Source organism: Bos taurus, chromosome 16 (genome assembly GCF_002263795.3).
Source record: "Bos taurus isolate L1 Dominette 01449 registration number 42190680 breed Hereford chromosome 16, ARS-UCD2.0, whole genome shotgun sequence".
NCBI lineage: Eukaryota > Metazoa > Chordata > Mammalia > Artiodactyla > Bovidae > Bos > Bos taurus.
The window spans coordinates 38,511,817-38,538,351 of NC_037343.1; the positions used below are offsets into that span (position 1 = coordinate 38,511,817).

The 26,535-nt window shown below is 39.9% G+C and overlaps 1 protein-coding gene across 3 annotated transcripts in view; it reads left to right on the forward strand.

Annotated features, from left to right (window-relative positions):
* The window catches only part of MROH9 (maestro heat like repeat family member 9), a 150,504-nt gene that overhangs the window by 15,989 nt on the left and 107,980 nt on the right, over window positions 1-26,535 (forward strand). For all 3 annotated transcript variants that reach the window (XR_009490841.1, XM_059875703.1, XM_059875702.1), the window contains exons 3-6: window positions 11,906-11,985; window positions 17,852-17,987; window positions 18,536-18,622; window positions 21,007-21,111. Coding sequence is in view for 2 of the 3 variants with exons in the window: in XM_059875703.1 (XP_059731686.1) it covers window positions 11,906-11,985; window positions 17,852-17,987; window positions 18,536-18,622; window positions 21,007-21,111 (408 nt within the window). In the remaining variant the exon portion in view is untranslated. The remainder of the gene's footprint in view (window positions 1-11,905; window positions 11,986-17,851; window positions 17,988-18,535; window positions 18,623-21,006; window positions 21,112-26,535) is intronic.

Below are 26,535 nucleotides of genomic sequence, written 5' to 3' on the forward strand. Positions count from 1 at the left end.
TGGTTTTCCATGGGTTACACTGGCTAAGTCAGTGTTACTACTTCCAATTATCATATAACATTCACTGATGAGGATAATAATAAAGGATTTTTCTGCCCATTGAAGATTTATTCATTTAAAGAGGAACTTTTCAACACTAAATAGATAAGCAGTTAGGTAGTATGAGTTACCTAGAACTACTAGTGTTCACAGATGACGTGATTTTTGTCAAAGTGGAAAATAAAAGGCATAACAGATGGCAAATTGAAATACTAGATTGACTAGGCAAATCTAAATTGAAATTGTTCCAAAATAAGTGCCTGTTCTAGAGAAGTCGCTCAGTTGTGTCCGACTCTTTGGGACCCCATGGACTGTAGCCCAACAGGCTCTTCCATTCATGGGATTTTGCATGCAAGAATACTGGAGTGGGTTGCCATTTCCTTCTCCAGGAGATCTTCCTGATCTGTTCTAGAGGCCTTTCTAAAATGTGGGGATTAGGAAACAATGTCTGTATCACCAACTGGCTAAACCTTATTAATCATTTGGAAAAAAAATGTGTTCTGCTTACACAGATACCATAGAAGAGATGTAAAGAATGTTTATATTATTACAATAATCCCTATTGACCTAACTCAGAGGTCTAATCTAGGTCTAAATTGGGGATTTATTAGGGGAATGGGTTATAAGGAGCCGTGGGAAAATAAGTAACTAGTAATCCTCATCCTCTTGAACCACTGAAGTTGATGTGAATATGACGGCTTCATCAACTGTTCTGCTCATGCTTTTATGTATTTATGTACTGATAATACTGTATTACTAGTTCTGATGGTTTATACAATTATATTTTTGAAAAATGAAGGAGGAAGAAACGATTAAGTTTTATCAGCAGAATTCTCTCAAATATTGAAGTGGATATATGAATATATAGGGCTCCAAAGTGGACAATCACCAAAAAGGTTTGGAATGAAGTCGTATTAAGACTTGGACTTAAGTACTGATACTATTGATACTAGGCAGTGATACTGGATATATTAACTGGTTACGATGTCCATGTACACTTGAGCTTGAAAAAGTTCCTCTTTTTGCTGGCCTCAATCAAAGAAAATGGAAATCTTCCCCTTTGGAAGTGAAGGAAGTGAGGGATATTTGGGTCTCTGAAAAGGCTGTCTACTTTTAAAGTCATGCTATAACTTCTGAGATGCCTCAAGAAAGTATACTATAGTGGCCGTCAATAATGAGTTCAACAGAAATGTTCACTGCTCTGTTTGGAGTAGAGAAATAAAAGAAAGCACAAGGGACAGAAATCCAGCTGAGAACAATGAGATAGGAAAAGGTACTATTTAAGGTCTCAGGCAATGGCACCCCACTCCAGTACTCTTGCCTGGAAAATCCCATGGATGGAGGAGCCGGGAAGGCTGGAGTCCATGGAGTCACTGAGGGTCGGACACGACTGAGCGACTTCACTTTCACTTTTCACTTTCCTGCATTGGAGAAGGAAATGGCAACCCACTCCAGTGTTCTTGCCTGGAGAATCCCAGGGATGGGGGAGCCTGGTGGGCTGCCGTCTGTGGGGTCACACAGAGTTGGACACGACTGAAGTGACTTAGCAGCAGCAGCAGCAGGCATAGAATATCAAGTTTCAATGAGTATTACTATGTCACACCAGAATCAATAAGTGACAAGTATTGTCCCCAATATACATGGTTCTGAAATGGGAACAAATAAAATGGTTTTGTTACAATATCACAGCTTGTTTTTGTTTTGTTTTGAGTGTCTCACTTGTTGGCTTTGGTCTTTCTTGTAGAAAGGAAAAGCAATCTTTGACTAGTAGAATTTTTTTCTTTGTTTATTTGTGTATAGCTTCATTTGTGTCTGAAGATAGCTGAGAACCTCAGATCCAAATATAACACTTGAGCTGAATACTCAGCATGATGACCTGCCAGTCTGGGCATCTACAGAAACCCTCCAGGTCTCCAGTAGTTTTCATGTCTCAAATCTAAAGGATAATTTTCTTGTATGACCTTTATGCAGCATTTGATATTACTACCAGTCACTATGCATCTCTCTTTTTCTACTGCCAACATTCTAATCCTAGTATATTACAATCTCTCTTTTATAACATTCTCTTGGCAACAATTTTATCTCATTCAATCAAGTCTCTACAAAGCAGCCCTGTGGTCTTATCCCTCCTTCTATTAAATGACTCCCATTGGCCTTGTGGGCTTCCCTTGTGGCTCAGCTGTAAAGAATCCATCTGCAATGTGGGATACCTGGGTTCGATCCCTGGGTTGGGAAGATGGCCTGGAGAAGGGAAAGGCTACCCAGTCCAGTATTCTGGCCTGGAGAATTCCATGGACTGTATAGTCCATGGGTTTGCAAACAGTCAGACACAACTGAGCGACTTTCACTTTTATTGGCCTTAGAGATGAGTACAAGACCTTTTAGAACTAACACCCCAAAATATGTCCTTTTCATTATAGGGGACTGGAATGCAAAAGTAGGAAGTCAAGGAACACCTGGGGTAACTGGCAAATTTGGCCTTGGAATACGTAATGAAGCAGGGCAAAGGTTAATAGAGCTTTGCCAAGAGAACACACTGGTCATAGCAAACACCCTCTTCCAAAAACACAAGAGAAGACTCTACACATGGACATCACCAGATGGTCAACACCAAAATCAGATTGATTATATTCTTTGCAGCCAAAGATGGATAAGCTCTATACAGTCAGCAAAAACAAGACCGGGAGCTGACTGTGGCTCAGATCATGAACTCCTTATTACCAAATTCAGACTTAAATTGAAGAAAGTAGGGAAAACCACTAAACCATTCAGATAAGATCAGATCAGATCAGTTGCTCAGTCGTGTTCGACTCTTTGCAACCCCATGAATCGCAGCACACCAGGCCTCCCTGTCCATCACCAACTCCCGGAGTTCACTCAGACTCACGTCCATTGAGTCAGTGATGCCATCCAGCCATCTCATCCTCTGACGTCCCCTTCTCCTCCTGCCCCCAATCCCTCCCAGCATCAGAGTCTTTTCCAATGAGTCAACTCTTCACATGAGGTGGCCAAAGTACTGGAGTTTCAGCTTTAGCATCAGTCCTTCCAAAGAAATCCCAGGGCTGATCTCCTTCAGAATGGACTAGTTGGATCTCCGTGCAGTCCAAGGGACTCTCAAGAGTCTTCTCCAACACCACAGTTCAAAAGCATCAATTCTTCGGTGCTCAGCCTTCTTCACAGTCCAACTCTTACATCCATACATGACCACAGGAAAAACCATAGCCCTGACTAGATGGACCTTTGTTGGCAAAGTAATGTCTCTGCTTTTGAATATGCTATCCAGGTTGGTCATAACTTTCCTTCCAAGGAGTAAGCGTCTTTTAATTTCATGGCTGCAGTCAACATCTGCAGTGATTTTGAAGCCCCCAAAAATAAGTCTGACACTGTTTCCACTGTTTCCCCATCTATTTCCCATGAAGTGGTGGGACCAGATGCCATGATCTTCGTTTTCTGAATGTTGAGCTTTAAGCCAACTTTTTCACCCTGCACTTTCACTTTCATCAAGAGGCTTTTTAGTTCCTCTTCACTTTCTGCCATAAGGGTGGTGTCATCTGCATATCTGAGGTTATTGATATTTCTCCCGGCAATCTTGACTCCAGCTTGTGTTTCTTCCAGTCCATTCAGGTATGACCTAAATCAAATCCCTTATGATTATACTGTGGAAGTGAGAAATAGATTTAAGGGACTAGATCTGATAGATAGAGTGCTTGATGAACTATGGATGGAGGTTCATGACATTGTACAGGAGACAGGGATCAAGACCATCCCCATGGAAAAGAAATGCAAAAAAGCAAAATGGCTGTCTGGGGAGGCCTTACAAATAGCTGTGAAAAGAAGAGAAGTGAAAGTCAAAGGAGAAAAGGAAAGATATAAGTATCTGAATGCAGAGTTCCAAAGAATAGCAAGGAGAGATAAGAAAGCCTTCCTCAGTGATCAGTGCAAAGAAATAGAGGAAAACAACAGAATGGGAAAGACTAGAGATCTCTTCAAGAAAATTAGAGATACAAAGGGGACATTTCATGCAAAGATGGGCTCAATAAAGGACAGAAATTGTATGGACCTAACAGAAGCAGATGGAGAAGGCGATGGCACCCACTCCAGTTCTCTTGCCTGGAAAATCCCATGGGCAAAGGAGCCTGGTAGGCTGCAGTCCATGGGGTCGCTGAGGGTCAGACACGACTGAGTGACTTCATTTTCACTTTTCACTTTCATGCATTGGAAAAGGAAATGGCAACCCACTCTAGTGTTCTTGCCTGGAGAATCCCAGGGACGGGGGAGCCTGGTGGGCTGCCGTCTATGGGGTCGCACAGAGTCAGACACGACTGAAGCGACTTAGCAGCATCAGTAGCAACAGAAGCAGAAGATATTAACAGGAAGTGGCAAGAATACAGAGATGAACTGTAAAAAAAAGATCTTCACGACTCAGATAATCATGATGGTGTGATCACTCACCTAGAGCCAGACATCCTGGAATGTGAAGTCAAGTGGGCTTTAGGAAGCATCACTGCGAACAAAGCTAGTGGAGGTGATGGAATTCCAGTGGAGCTATTTCAAATCCTGAAAGATGATGCTGTGAAAGTGCTGCACTCAATATGCCAGCAAATTTGGAAAACTCAGCAGTGGCCACAGGACTGGAAAAGGCCAGTTTTCATTCCAATCCATAAGAAAGGTAATGCCAAAGAACGCTCAAACTACCACACAATTGCACTCATCTCACACGCTAGTAAAGTAATGCTCAAAATTCTCCAAGCCAGGCCTCAATAGTATGTGAACTGTGAAGTTCCAGATGTTCAAGCTGGTTTTAGAAAAGGCAGAGGAACCAAATATCAAATTGCCAACATCCACTGGATCATGGAAAAAGGAAGAGAGTTCCAGAAAAACATCTATTTCTGCTTTATTGACTATGCCAAAGCCTTTGACTGTGTGGATCACAGCAAACTGTGGAAAATTCTGAGAGATGGGAATACCAGACCACCTGACTTGCCTCTTGAGAAACCTATATGCAGGTCAGGAAGCAACAGTTAGAACTGAACATGGAACAACAGACTGGGTCCAAATAGGAAAAGGAGTACATCAAGGCTGTATATTGTCACCCTGCTTATTTAATTTATATGCAGTGTACATCATGAGAAACGCTGGGCTAGAAGAAGCACAAGCTGGAATCAAGATTGCCGGGAGAAATATCAATAACCTCAGATATGCAGATGACACCACCCTTATGGCAGAAAGTGAAGAGGAACTAAAAAGCCTCTTGATGAAAGTGAAAGTGCAGGGTGAAAAAGTTGGCTTAAAGCTGAACATTCAGAAAACGAAGATCATGGCATCTAGTCCCATCACTTCATGGGAAATAGATGGGGAAACAGTGGAAACAGTGTCAGACTTATTTTTGGGGGCTTCAAAATCACTGCAGATGGTCAGTGCAGCCATGAAATTAAAAGACGCTTACTCCTTGGAAGGAAAGTTATGACCAACCTAGATAGCATATTCAAAAGCAGAGACATTACTTTGCCAACAAAGGTCCATCTAGTCAAGGCTATGGTTTTTCCTGTGGTCATGTATGGATGTGAGAGTTGGACTATAAAGAAAGCTGAGTACCAAAGAATTGATGCTTTTGAACTGTGGTGTTGGAGAAGACTCTTGAGAGTCCCTTGGACTGCAAGGAGATCCAACCAGTCCATTCTAAAGGAGATCAGTCCTGGGTGTTCTTTGGAAGGACTGATGCTAAAGCTGAAACTCCAGTACTTTGGCCACCTCATGTGAAGAGTTGACTCCTTGGAAAAGGCCCTGATGCTGGCAGGGATTGAGGGCAGGAGGGGAAGAGGACGACAGAGGATGAGATGGCTGGAAGGCATCACCAACTCGATGGACATGAGTTCTCCGAGTGTTGGTGATGGACAGGGAGGCCTGGCATGCTGAAGTTCATGGGGTCGCAAAGAGTCGGACATGACTGAGAGACTGAACTGGACTGAACTGAGAGATGAGTACTAAATCCTTTTACTCACAAAAGGGCTCGCAATAGGACCAGCTGCGATCCACCCTTTCTGGCCCCATGACTTACCATTCTCCTTACTTTCTTTGCTCCATCCATATGGTTTCATTTTATGACCTCAATACAATGGTTCTCAATTCCAGCTTCATATTATTGGGTTGGCCAAAAAGTTCATTTGGGTTTTTGTGCCATCTTATGGAAAAACTCAAACGAACTTTTTGGCCAACCCAATGGAATTGTGTGTGGAGCTTTTTAAATACTGTTGTTAGAGCCACACCTTCGGAGATTTTGAATCACTTTTGTGAGGTGAAGTCTAGGCATTTGTATTTTCAGAAGGGATCCAAGTGATTTTAAGGTTCAGCCAGGGCTGAGAACCACATCTGTAATGCAACAAATACTTTCTCAAGTCATCTTTAGGCCCTAGTGTTTCTCTGTTTGAAAAACTCTTCCTCTGCTCTTCTGACCCCTATAAGTCTCTAAACTTAAGTCTAAAACTTCTTTAGAAAACAAATTTTCCTTGATATCCTCTGCTAGATTAGCTTCCCATAGAAGTCCCTGTAATTCCTCTTTTGATCATGTACCAATTTCCTTTGTTTCAAGTTTACTTACCCACGAGATTATAGGCAAATACTATCTGTCTTGCCCCCTGCTCTAGTCCCACCGCTTAACACAGTGCCTAGTACATGGTAGATACTAAATAACTGTCTGATGGTCAACTGAAAATATCTGCATCCTGGGAATGCAGTCTTACAGTAATATTAAAGAACTATTCAGTTCTCTATTTTTCCATAGCAAGATGCTTGGTCGAAAGGGAAGATTTGTAAGAATGGCAAAGGCTTTTTAATGAGGGGAGTGTGTATTTGGGGTCCTATCACAAGTCAAGCTATTAATATGTTGACACTAAAACCCTAAAATGTCTGGAGAATCGGTGAAGTATGACTTCTAGTAGGGTGCAGAGATGAGAGTCCCACACCTCTCTGGAAAATAGCTTTCTAAGGAAAGACAGTGGAGGCACAAAACTAGTTTAAATAGAATGAGTTTTTAAAAGGAGGGGGGCAGTTCTATGTAATATAACAGCATAGTAAATTTCTCTCAGGGATTTGTCCCACCAATCTCCCCCAGAGTTAAAGTCTGAAATGAATGTAAGAACAAGTGAAAACTGAAAAAACTACAATACCGAGAGTGCACAGTGTAGTTACACTGGTTCTGGTGCTTTTTGCAGTAGTGAAAAATAATTTAACTGGATTGGGGAGTTGTTGTTTTAGTCACTAAGTTGTATCTGACTCTTTGTGACCCCATGGACTGTAGCCCACCAGGCTCCTCTGTCCAAGGGATTTCCCAGGCAAGAACAATGGAGTGGGTTGCATTTCCTTCTCTGGGGATCTTCCTGACCCAGGGATCACACTCGCATCTCCTGCTTTGCAGGTGGATTCTTTACCTCTGAGCCACCTGGGTAGGGGGTGAATTTATTCTGGGTGTAGCCTTCGGCTCTCTTAGTATCTGGTCTTGGCAGGGTTGGTAGGGACACAAGAGCATCAGCAACAGTATCACTGCCTTCCGTGTGGCACCAGCACAAAATGAAGAGGTAAGGACATTGAATACTCATACCTCAATTCACATGCCCCATTTCCCTGAACTTTTCACATTTTGCTGTTGTCAGAGAAAGGAGATGTTCTAGTGAGGTAGAGATGAAGGAAAAGGTACAGACTCACATACTATTCTAGAAGACCAGTCCATGGCTCCCTTTGAACATTCCCAGGAGAGTTTGTGAATTACCAGAGGGGAGTTCAAATTCCCTCAGGATAATGATTATTATGATAATACCCTGGCTAAGGTGGCATAAGACACACATGATATGTATGTCATTTGAAACATCTGAGATTCAAGAAACTAGCCAAGTTGGCACAACTCCAATTTTTCTGGCCAAGAATGACAAGTGATACTGAACAAAGATGTCAATGATATAAGATATATATAAAAAGCAGATGGCTAGCTTAGAGAAGAAAACCAAAATAATAAATATGGAAGCTTAAGGCCCATAAGACTAGCCCTAAAATCCAGTGTTATGAAATATATTACGAAGTATACATTTCCAGGATTGTGACCATTTTGTCAATTTTTATGGGTTTCCAATGAAGAGTCATAGTGATTAAGGAGTAATTGAAAATGATATAAAAGAGAACTTATCCATATAATAGAAGTTAAAGCTATAATGATAAATGTATCTCCCCAGAGGAAGCACTGAAGAATTTCTGCGAACACTGGTGAACATGTTATATATTCTGAAAAACAAAAAGCCTAATTGGGAGAAGTAGAAATTCCTAGCTAAATTCTATAACTTCCTATACTGACACCACTGGAGAATCAGTTTGTATATGTTCAGTTCAGTTCAGTTCAGTCGCTCAGTCGTGTCCGACTCTTTGTGACCCCATGAATCCCAGCACGCCAGGCCTCCCTGTTCATCACCAACTCCCAGAGTTCACTCAAACTCACATCCATTGAGTCAGTGATGCCATCCAGCTATCTCATCCTCTGTCGTCCCCTTCTCCTCCTGCCCCCAATCCCTCCCAGCATCAGAGTCTTTTCCAATGAGTCAACTCTTCTCATGAGGTGGCCAAAGTACTGGAGTTTCAGCTTTAGCATCATTCCTTCCAAAGAAATCCCAGGGCTGATCTCCTTCAGAATGGACTGGTTGGATAGGTATATGTTAGACAATCCTTATTGCTTATCAGTGTGTACACTGGCTTTTGGAATTAGGTAAGCATTATCAGTATATATAGCCCAGATGAAAGCACACTGATAACAAGGAAGGAGTATTGTGAATCAGTGAATCCACAAATGATATACTAAAATAATATGGGCAGAACAATAAGATGGTGCTAGAGTTGTGGTAACAAATCTGGCTCCATGAAAAAGAGAGATGCTAGTTAACAGGAGAAGCAGAGGTCCACATTATTATAGATCAACTTAACAATGATTATTACTGCACAAGCAAGCAGGAGGATTAAAAAGGGCTTCTCAATTCTGGCTGTACATCAAAACTTCCTTGAAGCTTTTTTTTTTTTTTTTTAATGTTGATGCCAGGTCTTGAATACAGACTAATTATATCCAAATTTCTGAAGGTGTGGTCCAGTATTCAAATCAGTATTTTTTAACCCCTTAATGTACTGTGAGAGTTGGCCTGTGAAGAAAGCTGAGCACTGAAGAATTGATGCTTTTGAACTGTGGTGTTGGAGAAGACTCTTGAGAGTCCCTTGGACTTCAAGGAGATCCAACCAGTCCATCCTAAAGGAGATCAGTGCTGGGCGTTCATTGGAAGGACTGATGCTGAAGCTGAAACTCCAATACTTTGGCCACCTGATGCGAAGAGTTGATTCGTTGGAAAAGACCCTGATGCCGGGAGGGATTGGGGGCAGGAGGAGAAAGGGACGACAGAGGATGAGATGGTTGGATGGCATCACCGACTCGATGGACGTGAGTTTGGGTGGACTCTGGGAGTTGATGATGGACAGGGAGGCCTGGCGTGCTGCAATTCATGGGGTCGCAAAGAGTCGGACACAACTGAGTGACTGAACTGAATGTACTGCCAGTGTTGAGATCCAGTGACTGAGATTTAAAGTGTCATATATTAATTTCCAAGGACTCATGCTCAGTTAGAATGTATTTTATAAGAAAATCTGCCACTGAGACAATACCGCCAGAGGATCATTACTCATATCAGACAAAATGTTCAGTTAGTCATTGTCGAGAAATACAACTTGTGGATCTCTGGGCAAATCAAATGAAAGTGGTGACGAGGACAAAAATGTCTTTCCAAAATAAACGAATTACCATTATACTTCCATGTTACAATGAGAGCTGTCTGCCATACAGAAGGTTCCATGCTCTCTAAGTAAGAATGTGCAAAATGTTAATATGTAGCATAGCAAAGACCTATTCTCTCAAGATTAAGTAAAATCATATTTGATGTTGTTAGGAATCAATACTAAATATGAATATAAATATTTTAGAGAAAAGAAAATAAGTCCTCTGCACCACTCAGTCTGAGCACAGCACAAAGAAGAGGTGTTAGACAACAATCAATATGATTCCCAGAAAGGTCATGGCAGGATGCTTATCTCTAGTGGGAAGATGCTATTTTCTAGTTAAGATCCCCAATCAGGAAGTTTCTATGACTATTTCAGTTAGTTTGGGCTGGTTTAATACGAGACCAGAAAATGGATGGGCTTCCCAGGGGGCTCAGTGGTAAAGAATCTGCCTGCCAAGCAGTAGATGTGGGTTTGATCCCTGGGTCGGGAAGATCCCCTGGAGGGGGAAATGGCAACCACTCCAGTATTCTACACCCACTTCAGTGTTCTAGGAAAATCCCATGGACAGAGGAGCCTGGAGGGCTACAGTCCATGGGATTGCAAAAGAATTGGACATGACTAAGCACTAAACAACAACAGGAGAATGAACGGTTTAAACAACAGAAATGTATTTCTCACAATTCTGGATGCTGTGAAGTCCAAGACCAAAAAATGGCAGATTCAGTATCTGCTGGGATTCCTCTTCCTGGTTTTCAGACAGCCATCCTTTCCTTGTATCCTTACTTGATAGAGAGATAAATTGAAAGCAAGCTCTCTCTTAGAAAGGCTCTAGTTGCTAAAGGATTGCTTATCCCTCATGACCTCATCTAAACCTAATCACCTCCAAAAGATCCTGCCTCCTAATATCATTACATTGGGGTTAGCATTTCAATATAGAAATTTATGAAAATTCAAACATGCACCCCACAACATGGACTTAATAGATAGGAATATAGTTCTATCCTTCAAGATTGTTCTTACACTCCACAGAGGCAGAACATAGATCCCACAGGGCACTCATTGCTGGAGTCAATGGAGCAGCACTGAGCAAATGGAGAAGGGCTCTTTTAGGGTGAGAAGCAATCAGGGGCAGTCATTTGCTTATGTGCTAGAGAGAAAAAACCCTCTTTGAAAAATCATTATCATAAAGCAGTACCTAAAAGAAAGGGTCTTCCCAGGTGGCACAGTGGTAAAGAGACATGTGTTTGATCCCTGGGTTTGGCAAGATCCCCTGAAGTATGAATTGGCAACCCACTCCAATGTTCTTGCCTGGAAAATTCCATGGAGAGAGCAGCCTGGTGGGCTACAGTCCATGGGGTCTCAAAGAGTTAGACATGACTGAGCGGCTATGCACACATACATGCACCTGAAAGAACTCTGAGCTATTTCAGAAATACTGAGGATTTTTATAGACAGCACTAATGGGCCTGATACAAGAAAGTGACATTGCAACAGAGGCTTACATAAACAAGGGTGAGATGCAGAGAAGAAAAGAAATCCTGTTCTATTAGTCCTTCTCTAGTTCTCCAACTTCTTGTATAAAAAACTGGAAATTCTTATTGGGATCCCACTGAATATCATATATAAGTTTAAATTGTTATATTAGACAGCTATATATTTACCTGCACCTGGTTCTCATTCTGTAGTAGTGTGAGTTTGGACATTCTTCAGTAAGGCCTAACATAAATCATCTTGCTGGTATCTTCATAGACAGACTCCACAAGGAGTATATTGCACTTAACAGTGGTGTATACAAGAGCACCTGGTAAAGAGCATTCCTAACAAAATTTTGTCTGGAAATGCCAATTACATAGACAACCATGGTTGGCTACAAAAGGCCAGCATTTAGTATCATGCATAGCTTTTAAATTACAATTTGTCTGGTCTCAACACTTCTATAAAAGTTTGGGCTTATGTTTCAAGTCCAGTTTGGCCTCTTTGGTCTCTGTAGAAGGCAGAATTACACACGGTGTTATGAGCTCCACAGATATATCATCATTGACTCTTTTCTTTTTCCTGGTACTTGCAGGAGCAATCAGCTACCAGCCTTTGGGACGCATACTCAGGTCTGATAAGTAATCAAGCCATGATCCTGGCCTTGAACTCCAGGTATAATAAGCTTTCATGCTCTCTTATTGGACTAGCTGAATACCTTTAAAATGTAATAGATACATATCAACAATGTGAAAAGTTACTCCAGGCTCCTCACCCTAATTCAGCACCTATTCCTTCTGATGTTTATAAACCTTTCTGTATTGCATAAATAGGCAGATAAACTACTATACTACTTTTTATTTTTACTTTGTCTTAACTTTTCTGTAAGATCATATTTTCATTTCAATGGCAACAGAATACTTCCAAATTTTGACATTTTCTTATTGGAAGAAAAGTTATGACCAACCTAGATAGCATATTCAAAAGCAAAGACATTACTTTGCCAACAAAGGTTCGTCTAGTCCAGGCTATGGTTTTTCTAGTGGTCATGTATGGATGTGATAGTTGGACTGTGAAGAAAGCTGAGCGCCGAAGAATTGATGCTTTTGAACTGTGGTGTTGGAGAAGACTCTTGAGAGTCCCTTGGACTGCAAGGAGATCCAACCAGTCCATTCTGAAAGAGATCAGCCCTGGGTGTTCATTGGAAGGACTGATGCTAAAGCTGAAACTCCAGTACTTTGGCCACCTCACGCGAAGAGTTGACTCATTGGAAAAGACTCTGATGCTGGGAGGGATTGGGGGCAGGAGGAGAAGGGGACAACAGAGGATGACATGGCTGGATGGCATCACCGACTTGATGGACATGGGTTTGAGTGAACTCCGGGATATGGTGATGGACAGGGAGGCCTGGTGTGCTGCGATTCATGGGGTCTCAAAGAGTCGGACACGACTGAGCGACTGAACTGAACTGAAACTAAATTTTATCAATACTATGATGATCATCCTTGTACATAAAAGATTGTATCTGCTCTGAAAAACTTCTTTGAAATACCCTTCTGAGAGTGAGGTTTCTGGTTTAAGTGATGTGTGTGTGTGTGTGTGTATGTGTTAATCGCTAAGTCATGTCTGACTCTGTTACTACCCCATGGACTGTAGCCCACCAGGCTCTTCTGTCCATAGTATTTCCCAGGGAAGAACACTGGGATGGGTTACTGCCGGGAGCCACCACGGAGATCCCATCCATGACAAAGGTCATGCGGAAGAGACCTGACAGGCAAAGGCAGATCAGGCCTCGAGGGACCCCCTGAATCTGCTCGAGCATCTACCCCAAAACCAAAATCTGTCTGTCTTACTATTTTGTGCCTTTCACCAACTCTTCTGACATTAACAGGGGGCTATCCCCGACCACCTTTCTCTGGAAAAAGTCAACTTAGGGCTTTAGTTAATAAGTCTCTTGGACATAAAAGGAATATTTCTATTTTAACCCCTCTGTTGACATTCTAGCTTGCCTGACAGGTTTATCCATACTCTTGCAATTAACACACATGATTGTTCACAACTCCCCAGTCTTGAAAGGAACAGGAAGCCAAAACATTCTAAAAGTCCTAATGAGCATAGAGTCCTTTAAGGGATGAAAAATTATTAGACTAGATAGTACTGGTAAAGGGCTTCCTTTTTGGGCCAATGCTTGCTGCCAAGTGCCCATATCCCTTATCCATTGCACCTGGGAGTGCATTGGTTAACATAGTTGGAATCTAAGAAAAACAAGCAGCAGCCTTGGAATTAACTACATCAGACCTTTGAGCTAATTGGTTCTTTCTTTGTTGTAACTTGCTGCACCTTTGCTCTGTGAGAATGTAACTCTGTTTATTATTTTCTGAGGCTGGGAAAAATAGAGAAAAAACACTTTAAGGGAAAATAAGTTTTCTGACTGATCAGCCTTTACCAAAAAAGGGTCATAAAATGTCCACAGGCCTCCAAGGCCAGAACATATTGTACACAACATTGTTTATGGGAAAGGTATGCAGAAAAAGTCCTGGTTTTGATAAACAGATGTAATGTTTGGGCTGACTCTGTATGACTTTGCATCTTTCATTTCCCTCTATGTACAAGTCAAGGTATAAAAGTTCCTTTTGAAAATAAAGTTATGGGCCTTGCTCACCAGAGCTCGGTCTCCCCATGTCGGTTTTTTTTTTTTTTTTTTCCTTTTCCCTCCTTTTCTCTCTCTGTTCTTTCAGGATGACTCCTTGGAACACAGGAGCTTTACTGGCTTTCTGTGTTAATCAAGGAAGATCAAGCCCTGCTCTCTGCTTTGCTATCCTTATCGCCTAAGCCGTCATCCTGAGGGTACCCCTGGATCCTGCTGGGGCTGGACCCCGGCAGGTAACCATTTCCTTCTCCAAGGGATCTTCCCAACATAGAGACGGAACCCAAGTCTCATACATTGCAGGTGTATTTCTTTACCACAGAGCCACCAGGGAAGCCCTGATTTAAATGATAGGTAACCATAAAAATGCCCTGCTCTGGAAGATCTTCACTGGCCAACAGCTACAGCTGCTGCCTGTGTAGATTTGCCAACATGGTCTGCGAGGCCTCACTTCCTGTGGGCTGCTCGCATCAGTGACCCAGCATGGTAGGACAAATAACTCCAGTGGGTGCCAGTGGGTGACTTCAGCTCGAGAGATCCTCATCAGCCAGGCTGAAACCTCCTTGGAACTTGCTGTAATCCAAGACTCTTCCTACCCTAATCTTTTTTCCTTCCTTCTCTGCTTCTTTTGGAAATCTCTTTTACTTCTCTTAGACTTCTTAAAATCCTCTTTTAGCATCTGTTTCCCCTAAACCCGAAGTAATGCAAATTATATGAATTGTCTTAGAGCTTTTGATAGCGTCAATTTGTTCTCCAGAAGAACTGCACCTATAAGTGTTTCATCAAAGCCTAGTCACCTGGAAGATATGCATGCATATATACAAAGATACATATAGACAAGATTTGGAATATTATATTATTTTACAAGGTTCATGGAAAGGCAGACTGTAAATTAGAATCCCCTTCTCCATATTTTAATTTTTTGGTCTACTTAAATGTGTTAAAAATCTCCCACATACATAATGGTTTTCCTTTATTTTAAAAAATTTATTATAAATTTTGCTTTTCATATTTTGATCAAGTATTATTTGATATATAAAGATTTACACATGTTATATCTTCATATATACCTGTACAATTTAACAATATAAATGAATTTTGTTACTATTAAACCCATGGACTTCCCTGGTTGTTCAGTGGTAAAGAATCTGCCTGCCAAGCAGGAGATGTGGGTTCAATCCCTGGATTGAGAAGATCCCTTCGAGAAAGAAACGGCAACCCACCCCAGTATTCTTGCCTGAGAAATCCCATGGACAGAGGAACCTGGTGGGCTATAGTCCATGGGGTCACAAAATAGTCAGACACAACTTAGCAACTAAACAATAACAAAATTAAACCCATATAATATCTCCCTTCTTTTTTTGACTAATTTAGTCTTCCTAATTATTTAGTTTCTACTCCCTTTTTACTTCTCTTTTAAATCTTTAAAATTGCCATTATACTTATTTCCCCTTATAATTTTTTTTAAATAATGCATTTATTTTGTTTATGCCCTTCACTTCTTTGGTTGTATTTTTAGCCCTTTCAGAATCTTAAGTTATATGCATAGTTTATTATTTTTGTCTCATTTTAAATAAGAAAAAAAATGTTGATAATATTTAAATACTTCTAATTTTATAATTTTTAAAATAGATTTCTCATGGTGATGAGAGAATGAAATATATATGCTTTTATAGTTTGAAACTTTCTATGGCTAACTATATGCAAAATATTTTTCAGCATTCCCTGATTATTTAAAGAGATAACCCTTGTTATCTAATTAGTATAATTTATTTATATCTCTTTATTAATTATATTAAAGCATAGCCTTATCATTTGCAGATTTTAAATTTTTACCTGCCACATACTAATAACTGAATGCTTAATCTTCTCCCATGTACTTCTATTTCTCCTTATATTCTTAATAATTTAATAGTTTTTATATTATATTTTAATAAATATGTTCAACAATTTTCAATTTTGTTTCTATGTGCTTGAGATTTTATGTTAATAACTATGACTTTTATCAATTTATATTAATTGTACATATCTCTTAATACTTTTTTATTTGAATTAATCATACAGCATATTGACATAGCCCTCCTGATTTATTTCTGATGTTTTATATAATATTCCCATGCTTTTATCAAGAGACATCTACTTTCCTTTATTCAATTGTGATTCTTGAAATTAATCTTGCAAAAATTTCACTTACTAATATTATATAATACTATTGCTCTATAATGAGAAGAAATAAAACATTTTCAAGAAAAAATTTTAGTATATTTGGTTTACCGCTAATTCTCACTTCACTCCAATATCTGAAACAAGTATTTAGCTCAAAAATTTTTTTAAAGCACACAGTAATTTGTGAGAGATATTTATTGTTTCTTCTCACATTTATTTCTATACCATATTGTTATATATCTTAGAATATAAGAAAAGTTTTACACTGAAATTCTCAAAAGTGTACTTGCTGATAATTGTCTATGTTGACCCATATATTTTTGTTGGGCTTTCTTCTTTATTATCACCAATATCTGACCCTCAACCTTCTTCACATTTAAATGGGAAGATTCTTACTCCATCAGCAGTTGTGAATGCATCAGAGCATCACGTGTGTGCTTAGCGTGCATAGTCACTCAGCTGTGTCTCATTCTTTACAACCGCATGGTCTCTAGCCCACCAGGCTCCTCTGTCCATGGGGATTCTCCAGCCAAGAATACTAGAGTGGGTTGCTATGCCCTCCTCCAGGGGATCTTCCCAACCCACGGTCTGAACCCTGGTCTCTCACATTATAGGCGGATTCTTTACCATCTGAACCACCAGGGAAGACCAAGAATATTGGAGTGGGTAGCCTATCCCTTCTCCAGGGAATCTTCCCAACCCAGGAATCAAAGCGGGGTCTCCTGCATTGCAGGCGGATTCTTTACCAGCTGAGCTACCAGGGGAGCATCATGCTACTTTCCTAATCCTTGTTCATTATGTGGACCATTTTAGCATTTTTAGAACTGGTAATATGATTTCAAAGTACATTACAAGATGATTTTCTATTTTATCAAAATATTAATTTTTCATTTTCCTAAACCAAATCATACATCCCTAGAATCCTACCACTGAAAAAAAAACCACTGGAACTTATTGATAGGTAACACACTTTTATTTGTTCAGAGTCTGAAAATCTACTGGAGTCCATGAATAGGTCAAATCAATCTTCCTAAGATTTAAAAAATTATCTACTATGTTCCAGGAAATTCCATTTCAAACAACGGATAGCAGATATTTAGATCTTCTTGTCCAGTAGAGGGAAATGATTCTGAGTTCAGCACAAGATTTCCTACCTTTACCAACTATATTACCATCTTGTAAAAAAAAAAAAATTATTATTTGTACTTTAAAAAATCAGGAGGCACAGTTATCCAGATCACACTTATCAAAGGAAAAATAGCTGTGTCACAACTTATCTTTTTAACGGTTGATGGGAAGGTTTATTTTGCCATCTACTGAAAGATATATCTCAATATCAGAAGTGTTACATGTGAAAAACACAGTCTCATGGATTAGATAAAATGTGGCAGTGATATATTTCAACTACCTAAATTTCAGCATGGCTTGAAGAGCTTAGCTGGGAAATAACCACCCTGTAAAGTATTATGTCTATGGAGAAATATATTTTGAATTCTAAATAACTGATTACAAATTATTTTTTACCAAAAAAATGATTCCTTTATATTTAAATCACCATAATAATTTTAGAGTAATACTTAAAATTCACACGTTATATAAAGCCAAAAGTTGGGCCTCATGTTCTAGTATACTAACTCTTAAACTAAGAAAAGGCCACTAAATTTAGCTTACATCTGTTCTTTCCTTAGTTTAATAATTATATCTTTTTTTTTTTTTTTTTTTGGTCAGTTTCGTGGATCCTGCATTGCAGTTTGAAACTCAAGTGAAGATAATAAAGTCATCCTTTAAAATGGCATTTGCTGTCACAAATCTTGATGAAGTGAGGGAAATTGGAATGCATGAAGAAGACGAAAATGACCTAGAAGTAAGACTTTGCTTCCTTTAATCATGATGAGACGTCTTTATGCACAGCAATCCCACAGAATGTCTGCCCACAAGTTGTAATCTATGTTTTCTTCTTCACTCTTTTTGGATATAATAGATAAATAGCATATTCCAGCACTAATCTCTTTTCCTGGATTCCTGGTGAACTCTACAATCCCTGGGGTGTAAGGAATTGTATAGAACTTATAGGAACAAATGGGTGAAGAGATTTTGGTTAATTTGTTTAGCAAGTTCAGCAAGTTTACTGGCAAGTGCTTCAAAGTAAATAGGAGCCAAGAAAAGTGCAGGTAGGCAGACTTCTGTAGTAAGATCAGTAACATCCATGGTTTTTTATTTCTCAGTCTTGCTACACAGTTCTCTTGTCCTACAAGGTATTAAAGCAATTCATGGCATGTTGTATTGAATGAGGTCTCACCTCCATAGATACATCTTGCTTTATTTTTTTTACCTTCAATATATGGGGAGAACTGAGGATCCAGGATTACATAACTACTGGCTGGCTGGTTGTCTAACTTACTTGTTTTTCAGAATTTATACCGAACTATTTTAAACATATTTGAGGACACTCTTCTGATCTTAGTGTCTAAAGATGTCTACAAACTGCAGTTCTTAAAGGTAAAGGGAAAATATATGGCTTTGTTTTCTTGTTATAAAGCTAAAGAGCATACTATATTGTTATTGTTGTTTAGTCCCTAAGTCATGTCCAACTCTTTTTCAAACCGATGGGTTGTAATCTTCTAGCCTCCTCTGTCCTTGGGATTTTTCCAGGCAAGAATACTGGAATCAGTTGCCATTTCCTCCTCCAGGGGATCTTCTCAACCCAAGGATTGAACTTGTGTCTCCTGCATTGACAGGCAGGTTCTTTACCACTAAGCCACCAAGGAAGCCCATACTATATTTTACTTTTTACCATTTGCCATACTTGCATCTCCTTCAAGTATCTGGCAGCTGAAAGATTTTCTTTACCTTCCAGAATGTGTCATTATCTCCCAAGTGAAATCCCTTCCTTTTATTTGAACCACAGAGACAGAATTTTAAGAATTCAATTTTGGGAGTATGGCAACAACAGACACTTAAGAAGCCAGGTTTTATGTGGCAACATAAGTGTGAACACAATATAGGGTAGCAGAACATACAATGATTGGTCAAAACCATCTTCAGGTCCATGTAACAGTTAGCCATATTTTGATAATGTTAATATGCACGTTCTTCCCTCACAACTCTGGGACTAGAGAATTCCATGGTCATCCTATCTTCATGGATATCATGGTATCAAGGAAGGTCTAATAAACATCCATAATCCCAATGTTCATATCCAAGACTTCAGTATATTTTTAATGTGCCAGCCAGAGACAGAGACTTATCTGGACATATTATGATTTTCAGTTTTGCATTTTTAATATGATAGCATCCGGAGGCAGCTGTCTGGAAATACTGAGAAACTAGATTGATGGGTTTTGCAAATCATAAAATACATTCAAGGAAAGAAGTAGAGTTGATATATATGAAGATAAATAGAAATGTGAAAGATAATAAAATATACAGTGCCTGATTTTAGCCATTTATTTTCCATGCACTTTAAGGTGGTTATTGAAAGTGAAAGGTAAAGCCAAGGGTTTCCTTGGAAGCTCAGATGCTGAAGAGTCTGCCTGCAATGCAGGAGATGTGGGTTCAATCCCTGGGTCAGGAAGATCCCCTGGAGAAGGGAATGGCTATCCATTCTAGTATTCTTGCCTGGAGAATTCTATGGACAGAGGAGCCTAGTGGGCTACAGTTCATGGGGTTGCAAAGAGTTGGACACAACTGAGTGACTAACACTTTCACTAACACTCCCATGTATACTCTTTCAACCACCCTATGCTGCTTATTGATCATTTACTCTATATCAGGCACTAAACTGAATACTTAATAAATGGGTTATTTAACTTAATCCTTAAAATAACCCTATGAGGAAGTTAAAATTATTTCTCCCATTTTGCAGATAAGGAAGTGGAAGCTGAGAGAGAAGCAATATGTGGGCCTCTAATGAGTGGAGGCGCTACTATAACTTGGGAGTCCATTACTTAACCACCTTATTCTTAAACGTACCACATCTAGAAACTCTCCTGATCCTCAGAAAGAGCTGAACCTCACTCCTGGAAAAGGAAGAGGCTGAGATTTAAAGACTCTTCATTCTTAGGAAATAAACTTCAGAACAGTTTTATACAATGGGAGCAAGTGAAAGGGATGAGAGTTATCCAACCATTGGCATAAATACTAAGGACTCCAACAATCAGTCTTAAGAAGTCTACTTACTAATGGTGGTTAACATGTGAGGCACATGCAGTCTTATTCCTTTCCCAAGGTTATACCTATGTCCTTGCACCTGAGGATTTAGAACAAAGAGGCAGAAGCCACAGCAAGACAGACCAAATTTAGCAATGAATCAAAATTAACAAGAACTTTCTCACTGAGCTGCCTCCAGGAATATATTCTATACCGTGAGACAGAAAATATCTGTATCGTGAATTTGCAGAGGAAATTCTGGAATAAAATGACATTTCAGGGTCAGATAACATTTTGATTCTTTTTTAAAACTGAAAATCAGATCCAATGATTTAACAGAGAGAATTAGCATGCACTTTAAAATAAAAAGAAGAGAAGCAGTTGATGATAATCCTGTTTTCCATGATAATCATGGTAATCCTAATAATCCATGCTGAAGTTTTCATGATGTCTGGCAAAGTGTTAATAGTGGATATTAGTAAATACGTGTTGGATAGAATTAAATAAAACAAAACCCATAGTGTAGCAACTGTGGCAGATGAAGTACTATACTATTATAGACAGTGGTATACAAGCTCATTGTCATACTTTTTAAATACATAGAGAATAGGTGTGAAATTATTGGGAGATCATGGGGAATCTTGGCTTCGTGAAGGTGATGATCTGAGCAGAAGAAAGGAAATTGTGGAAATAGAAACATCACGGTTCTAGGATGGTTCTTGTGTTTTCAACAGGAAATGGCTGTATGGATGAATGAAGATAATTCGTACATGCAGGAGGAAGCCATGGTGGTGATCAGCAGAGTGCTAAGCTTTGCAGCCAGGAAAGTCAGGGGATCTGTAAGTCACAGGGACTGCTCCTTTGCCACCTGCTCCTAAAGACTGCGCTTCTGCAGTATTGCTTTCCTTTGTTCTGCAGTGTTTGCTGAACGCCACCAGGTGGAAGCACACCAGCATTTTCCAGATGGTGGGAACTATAAGAGCCTCATCCAGCTTATCTCTGGAGAAGGCAATGGCACCTCACTCCAGTACTCTTGCCTGGAAAATCCCATGGATGGCGGAGCCCGGTAGGGGTCGCTAAGAGTCGGACACAACTGAGTGACTTCCCTTTCACTTTTCACTTTCATGCATTGGGGAAGGAAATGGCAACCCACTCCAGTGTTCTTGCCTGGAGAATCCCAGGGACAGGGGAGCCTGGTGGGCTGCCGTCTATGGGGTCGCACAGAGTCGGACACGACTGAAGCGACTTAGCAGCAGCAGCAGCTTATCTCAGTCTTGGAAACAAACCTTTACTAAGTTAACATTGTCTTTAAATAATGTCTTCTAAAGATAATCGTTATTATTTTAGTCGCTCAGTCGTATCCGGCTCTTTGCAATCCCATGGATGATAGCCTCTGTCCACACAATACTAGAGTGGGTTGCCATTCCCTTCTCCAGGGGGTCTTCCCGATCCAGGAATCGAACCCAGGTCTCCCACGTTGCAGGCAGATTCTTTACCATCAGAGCCATCTTTGAAGCACAGGAAGATCACAATTTTTAAAGATAATTAAGTCCGTGAAATTAATGAAGGTGAGGGGACCAATACATACAATGGGCAAAAATATTAACAAATTAAAAGCTAAACTTCCCATAAGCAAGGTCTGTGTAGGTCTGTATATATCTATATCTGACACAGTGTAAATAATGAAGATTTGTTCTGCCATTCTCTAACTAAATATAACTACCCATTCCGTTCTCAGATTCTGGCCATTCACTGGATAAAACTATTTTCTTCATAAATTACCATGGCCTGTGTCTTCCAGACTCTCAGAGGCCATTGTCAATTTGAACAATTCTTTCATTTGTATTCTATCAGAAATATATTTTAAAATGGCATTCCTTTTACATGACCTGTGTGCCCATCAGGGTGAAGGAATGGCTCCACCCAAAGAATATTTGTCCTTTCGATTAAACTATTTTCAAACAGGTGAAGACATGTGAGCTAAACACGTCACCTTATCTTATCAACAGAGATTTTTCCTAGATTTGGCATATCAGCATTCAAAAGACAGGTGAAAGATTTCCAGTCGAAGCTAACAAATTGTCCACATGTCTATCTCCACTCCCTCCACAAAATGATAGTAATAAAATGCATTGAATGTATAAAGCTACAGCAACAAAGAGAATTAGTAAAGGGATCCTAATGGGCTAGCGAGGTCAGCAAACTTCTGGATGACAGAATAGATAGAAGATGCTGCTGCTGCTGCTATTAAGTCGCTTCAGTCGTGTCCGACTCTGTGCGACCCCATAGACGGCAGCTCACCAGGCTCCCCCGTCCCTGGGATTCTCCAGGCAAGAACACTGGAGTGGGTTGCCATTTCCTTCTCCAATGCATGAAAGTGAAAAGTGAAAGTGAAGTCGCTCAGTCGTGTCTGACTCTTTGCGACCCCATGGACTGCAGCCTACCAGGCTCCTCCATCCATGGGATTTTCCAGGCAAGAGTACTGGAGTGGGGTGCCATTGCCTTCTCTGAGATAGAAGATGGTAACTGATAAAGTCTGGCAGGAGAAGCTGAAAGACCAGGGGCACGTGAACATCAGGATGGAGGATGGCCGAAAAGGGAGGTAGTTTTCCCTATGGACCCTGGAGAGTCTGAAGCTATGGAAACCCAAGTAGTGATGAAGGGTGGGAGGCAGAGGAAACTTGAAGATGTGCTAACTCACTGAAAAGACTCACCTCATACAGAAGGATCTACATTGCATCCCATCCTCCTTTACACATACACTATTCCACAGGGAAAGGAGTCCATTGGTAGACAAAATGTGAGGACTTATTTCTCAAAACAATTGCAAATTCCCTGAGAAAATCATCTTGGTTCTGTTGTTTAGACATACTTCAGCATGACCCCAGTGTCCCCATTCAGCTACTCTAAAGCCAAGTCGACCAGTTGACAAGTCTTGCTCACATACAAAATCCCACTAGTAGCATCCCATTCTTAAATATGACTAGACAACTGAGATTTGGCAGGCATTTGAGAAAACCCTCCAAATACAATAGCCCCAGGTAAATAAAGAGTACAAAAATGATTATCAAAAATAGATAATTTGGGGTGCAGATGAGTATCTAGTCTCAAAAGGAGTAAAGAGGAAATATTTATATTCCAAAAGGAAACAACAAAAAGTGAATATGGCCCCTGTACTGATTCATCAAGCAGGAATAGGTAGGCAATGCCCCAAACTGATGTGAGAACTGAAGTGGAAGTCCATTGTTTAGAGATGGATAAAAAGCAGCTAAATGACTTAGTAAATGTTTGCCTTTGGAAGTTAACACTTGAAACTCTCATAATTCTTATAAGGAATGGAGAGGCCAGAGATGTGCAAAAGAAGGAATCCATTAAGAAAGGGCCAGAAAACTAAGCAGGAGCACTTAGGGACAGAAACAGAGAAGCTACATGTCTCCATATCTTAACTCTTTTTTACTTTCAACACTTTATATAGATTTTCTAAAAAAAAAAAAAACAAAAAACAGAATTATACTGTATTAAAAATTCCCAAAGTCTTGTGTTTGAGGAGGTGTGACTGAGGTTGGCAGACTTCTGAAAGGACCTGTGCAGGGCATAATCAGTGTGCCCCGAGGTTCAAACAACCGTACTCTTCTCTTTGCCCATACTAGGTCATGTCTCCCCTCCACCTCAAACATGCTATGCAATCTAGACATGGCCACACCTACTCTGCTAGAGACACACATCTAGAAAGACCCTATCTGGCATCATTAGCAGCTTCCTTTACAAAGACACCTGCTCAGAGTTATACATACACGAGTTCATGAGAAGGGATAATCAGAGAGAATGCTCAAGGCAAAAAAACTATATACAAAAAACTCTAGGGCCAATCCCCTGTAAATGCTCCCCAGCTCCAGTGAGATAAACTGTAAGACATACTCACCTGGTTCTAGATACTTTTGCTATAAGCATCTTTACCATAGATATCTTTGTAGTGTAACTAATTGGCCATGAGGCAATTTTTTTTTTCATGAAAAATAAAAGGAGGACATTGAAAAGGTCATTATGAAACTTGAAAATTTAATAACAAAATTTAAAAGACTTTCTTGATAAATGCAACTTAAATACATTTAAAATGTGTGTAAATTCGTGTCAATCCTGCCCCTGCAAAAAAAATGGATTTTATTTTGTGGGTGGTACTTAAGCACTTGTCTTTGAAGGTTTTCATTCATAGTATAAGTTTGTTGCTTGTTGATTCATCTCCTTATTCAGCATGGCAATTTTTCTCTTTTTTTGCCAAAATTTCTTCCTTCATTAAGAGAGGCATTGGTTTCTGAGTATTAGAATGCATATTTGTAACAGCTTTATATTGTGTCATAAAAACCTCTTTCCTGTTTTTTGTTCTTGGCATGTTACCACATGTCTATTTGTAGACATTCCAACATTCTATGGAAAATGTAGGTTCACCTCTGAGCCTTTGAGACTCTTAACCTCTTTTTCCTTCAATGTAGCATGTTTCAAAATAAGAAACCAACTCTCGGGGCAAATCATTGTCATCTGTCGGCTCAATAAAGTCATCAATAAATGGGCTAACTGAAATAAAGTCTGACTCATTGCAACGAGTTGAAACCAAAGTGTCAGACTGAACTGTCAACTAATTATTTTATCTTTCACAGCAAAATTGCCTTATCACCAATTAGTCATGTGTTAAAATGTTTGCAGCAGAAATGTATGTGGCAAAAATTTTTATGGTAGAGAAGCTTGTGGCAAAAATACTAGACACATACTCATACTCCTCCGTTACCCACAATAGAGAAAAAGAGCACCTTGCCCTTTTTTCTTAATACAATTGCAGTTCTGAAAATCTTGCCATTCAATGGAAAATGAAACTTGGAATGCAAACCAAAAGAGCAGAGTACCCAGTGGAAATAAAAGGTTTCTTCCTGGGGCCTGAACAGCGACCTCTACTGTCTGCTTGTAGATTCTCCTAAATCATGTGCTGAGGCTTGTCCAACTCTGTGCCACCCCATGGACTGTAGCCCACCAGGCTTCTCTGTCCATGGAATTTCCCAGGCAAGAATACTGGAGTGGATTGCCATTTCCTACTGCAGGGGATCTTCCCAACCCAAGTATCGAACCTGCGTCTCCTGCATTGACAGATGGAGTCTCTACCACTGAGCCACCTAAGGATGGGGGGAGCCCCAGGTATCCTTACAAAGAAGTATAGGCAGAAAGAATCCAAGGAAGACATCCACAGAAGCAAGAGATTATCTTCTCTTCTACTTAGACCATCACTTCCAGCATTCTAACTTGGTTATACGCTTGGCACATGACCTAGGTCACCTCATGTTTTTTCAGGAATGACTCCATATAAGTGTGTGTGTGTGCGCTATGTGTGTGTGAATGTGTGTAAGACTGAGATAGATGTGAGTGAGTCAAGCAACAAGAGAAGGTATATGAGATAAGGGTATATGAGAGTAATACAAAGAAGGAGAAACAGGTCGTGGGACCTCCCTGGAAGGTTGGTTTGACTCTTTTACCACCAACCATTGTTCATTCATCAAAACATCTATCTAGGAAAAGTAATGATTCGTCTTAGAGACAAGAAGATTCTGCAGGCCCACTAGTTGAGCAAACCTACATGTGGGCAGAGTCCTAATTGTTTTTAAAAAATTGGTAATAACACTCACACTTTCAGAAAAGCAAAATGTCTCTTCCATCTCTTCTTCTACATGTCTGCTTCCCTCTCTATTTACATGTGATCTGACTAAACAAATCAGTCAAGATGTAAACCTAAATATTCGAGAAGCCTATTTGAGAAGCCACAAGGAAGTTGTGTGTGTATGGGGTGGGGGAAGGTGGGAGGAGAGATACATAAATGTTCTGATAGTAGCTTTCATACCCGAAGCAAATGTACTGAGTTTTTTAAAAAATTAATTTCCCTGGAAAGAATTAGAGCAATTGTAGGAAGAAAAGTCACACTTCTCCAGTGACTCACTCACAGAGTCATCTGAAGTGTTTCATACATGGAGAAGGAGCATGAAAGTTTTTGGACATTCGCTCCCCTACCCAGTATCCTAAGAATTTGCTACCTACAAATGGGTACCTACTTTATGGAATAGAAACTAACATTAGGTGGAATCTCTAGTATTTCTAAGCACTTTGCTAGGAACTTTCCTTTTTGTCATAAATGTTACCGGCTTAGTTTCCACAATAATGTTACAAGGTAGCATTTGTTATATGCATTTCATAGATGAGAAAATTGAGACTCAGTAACAGAGAAA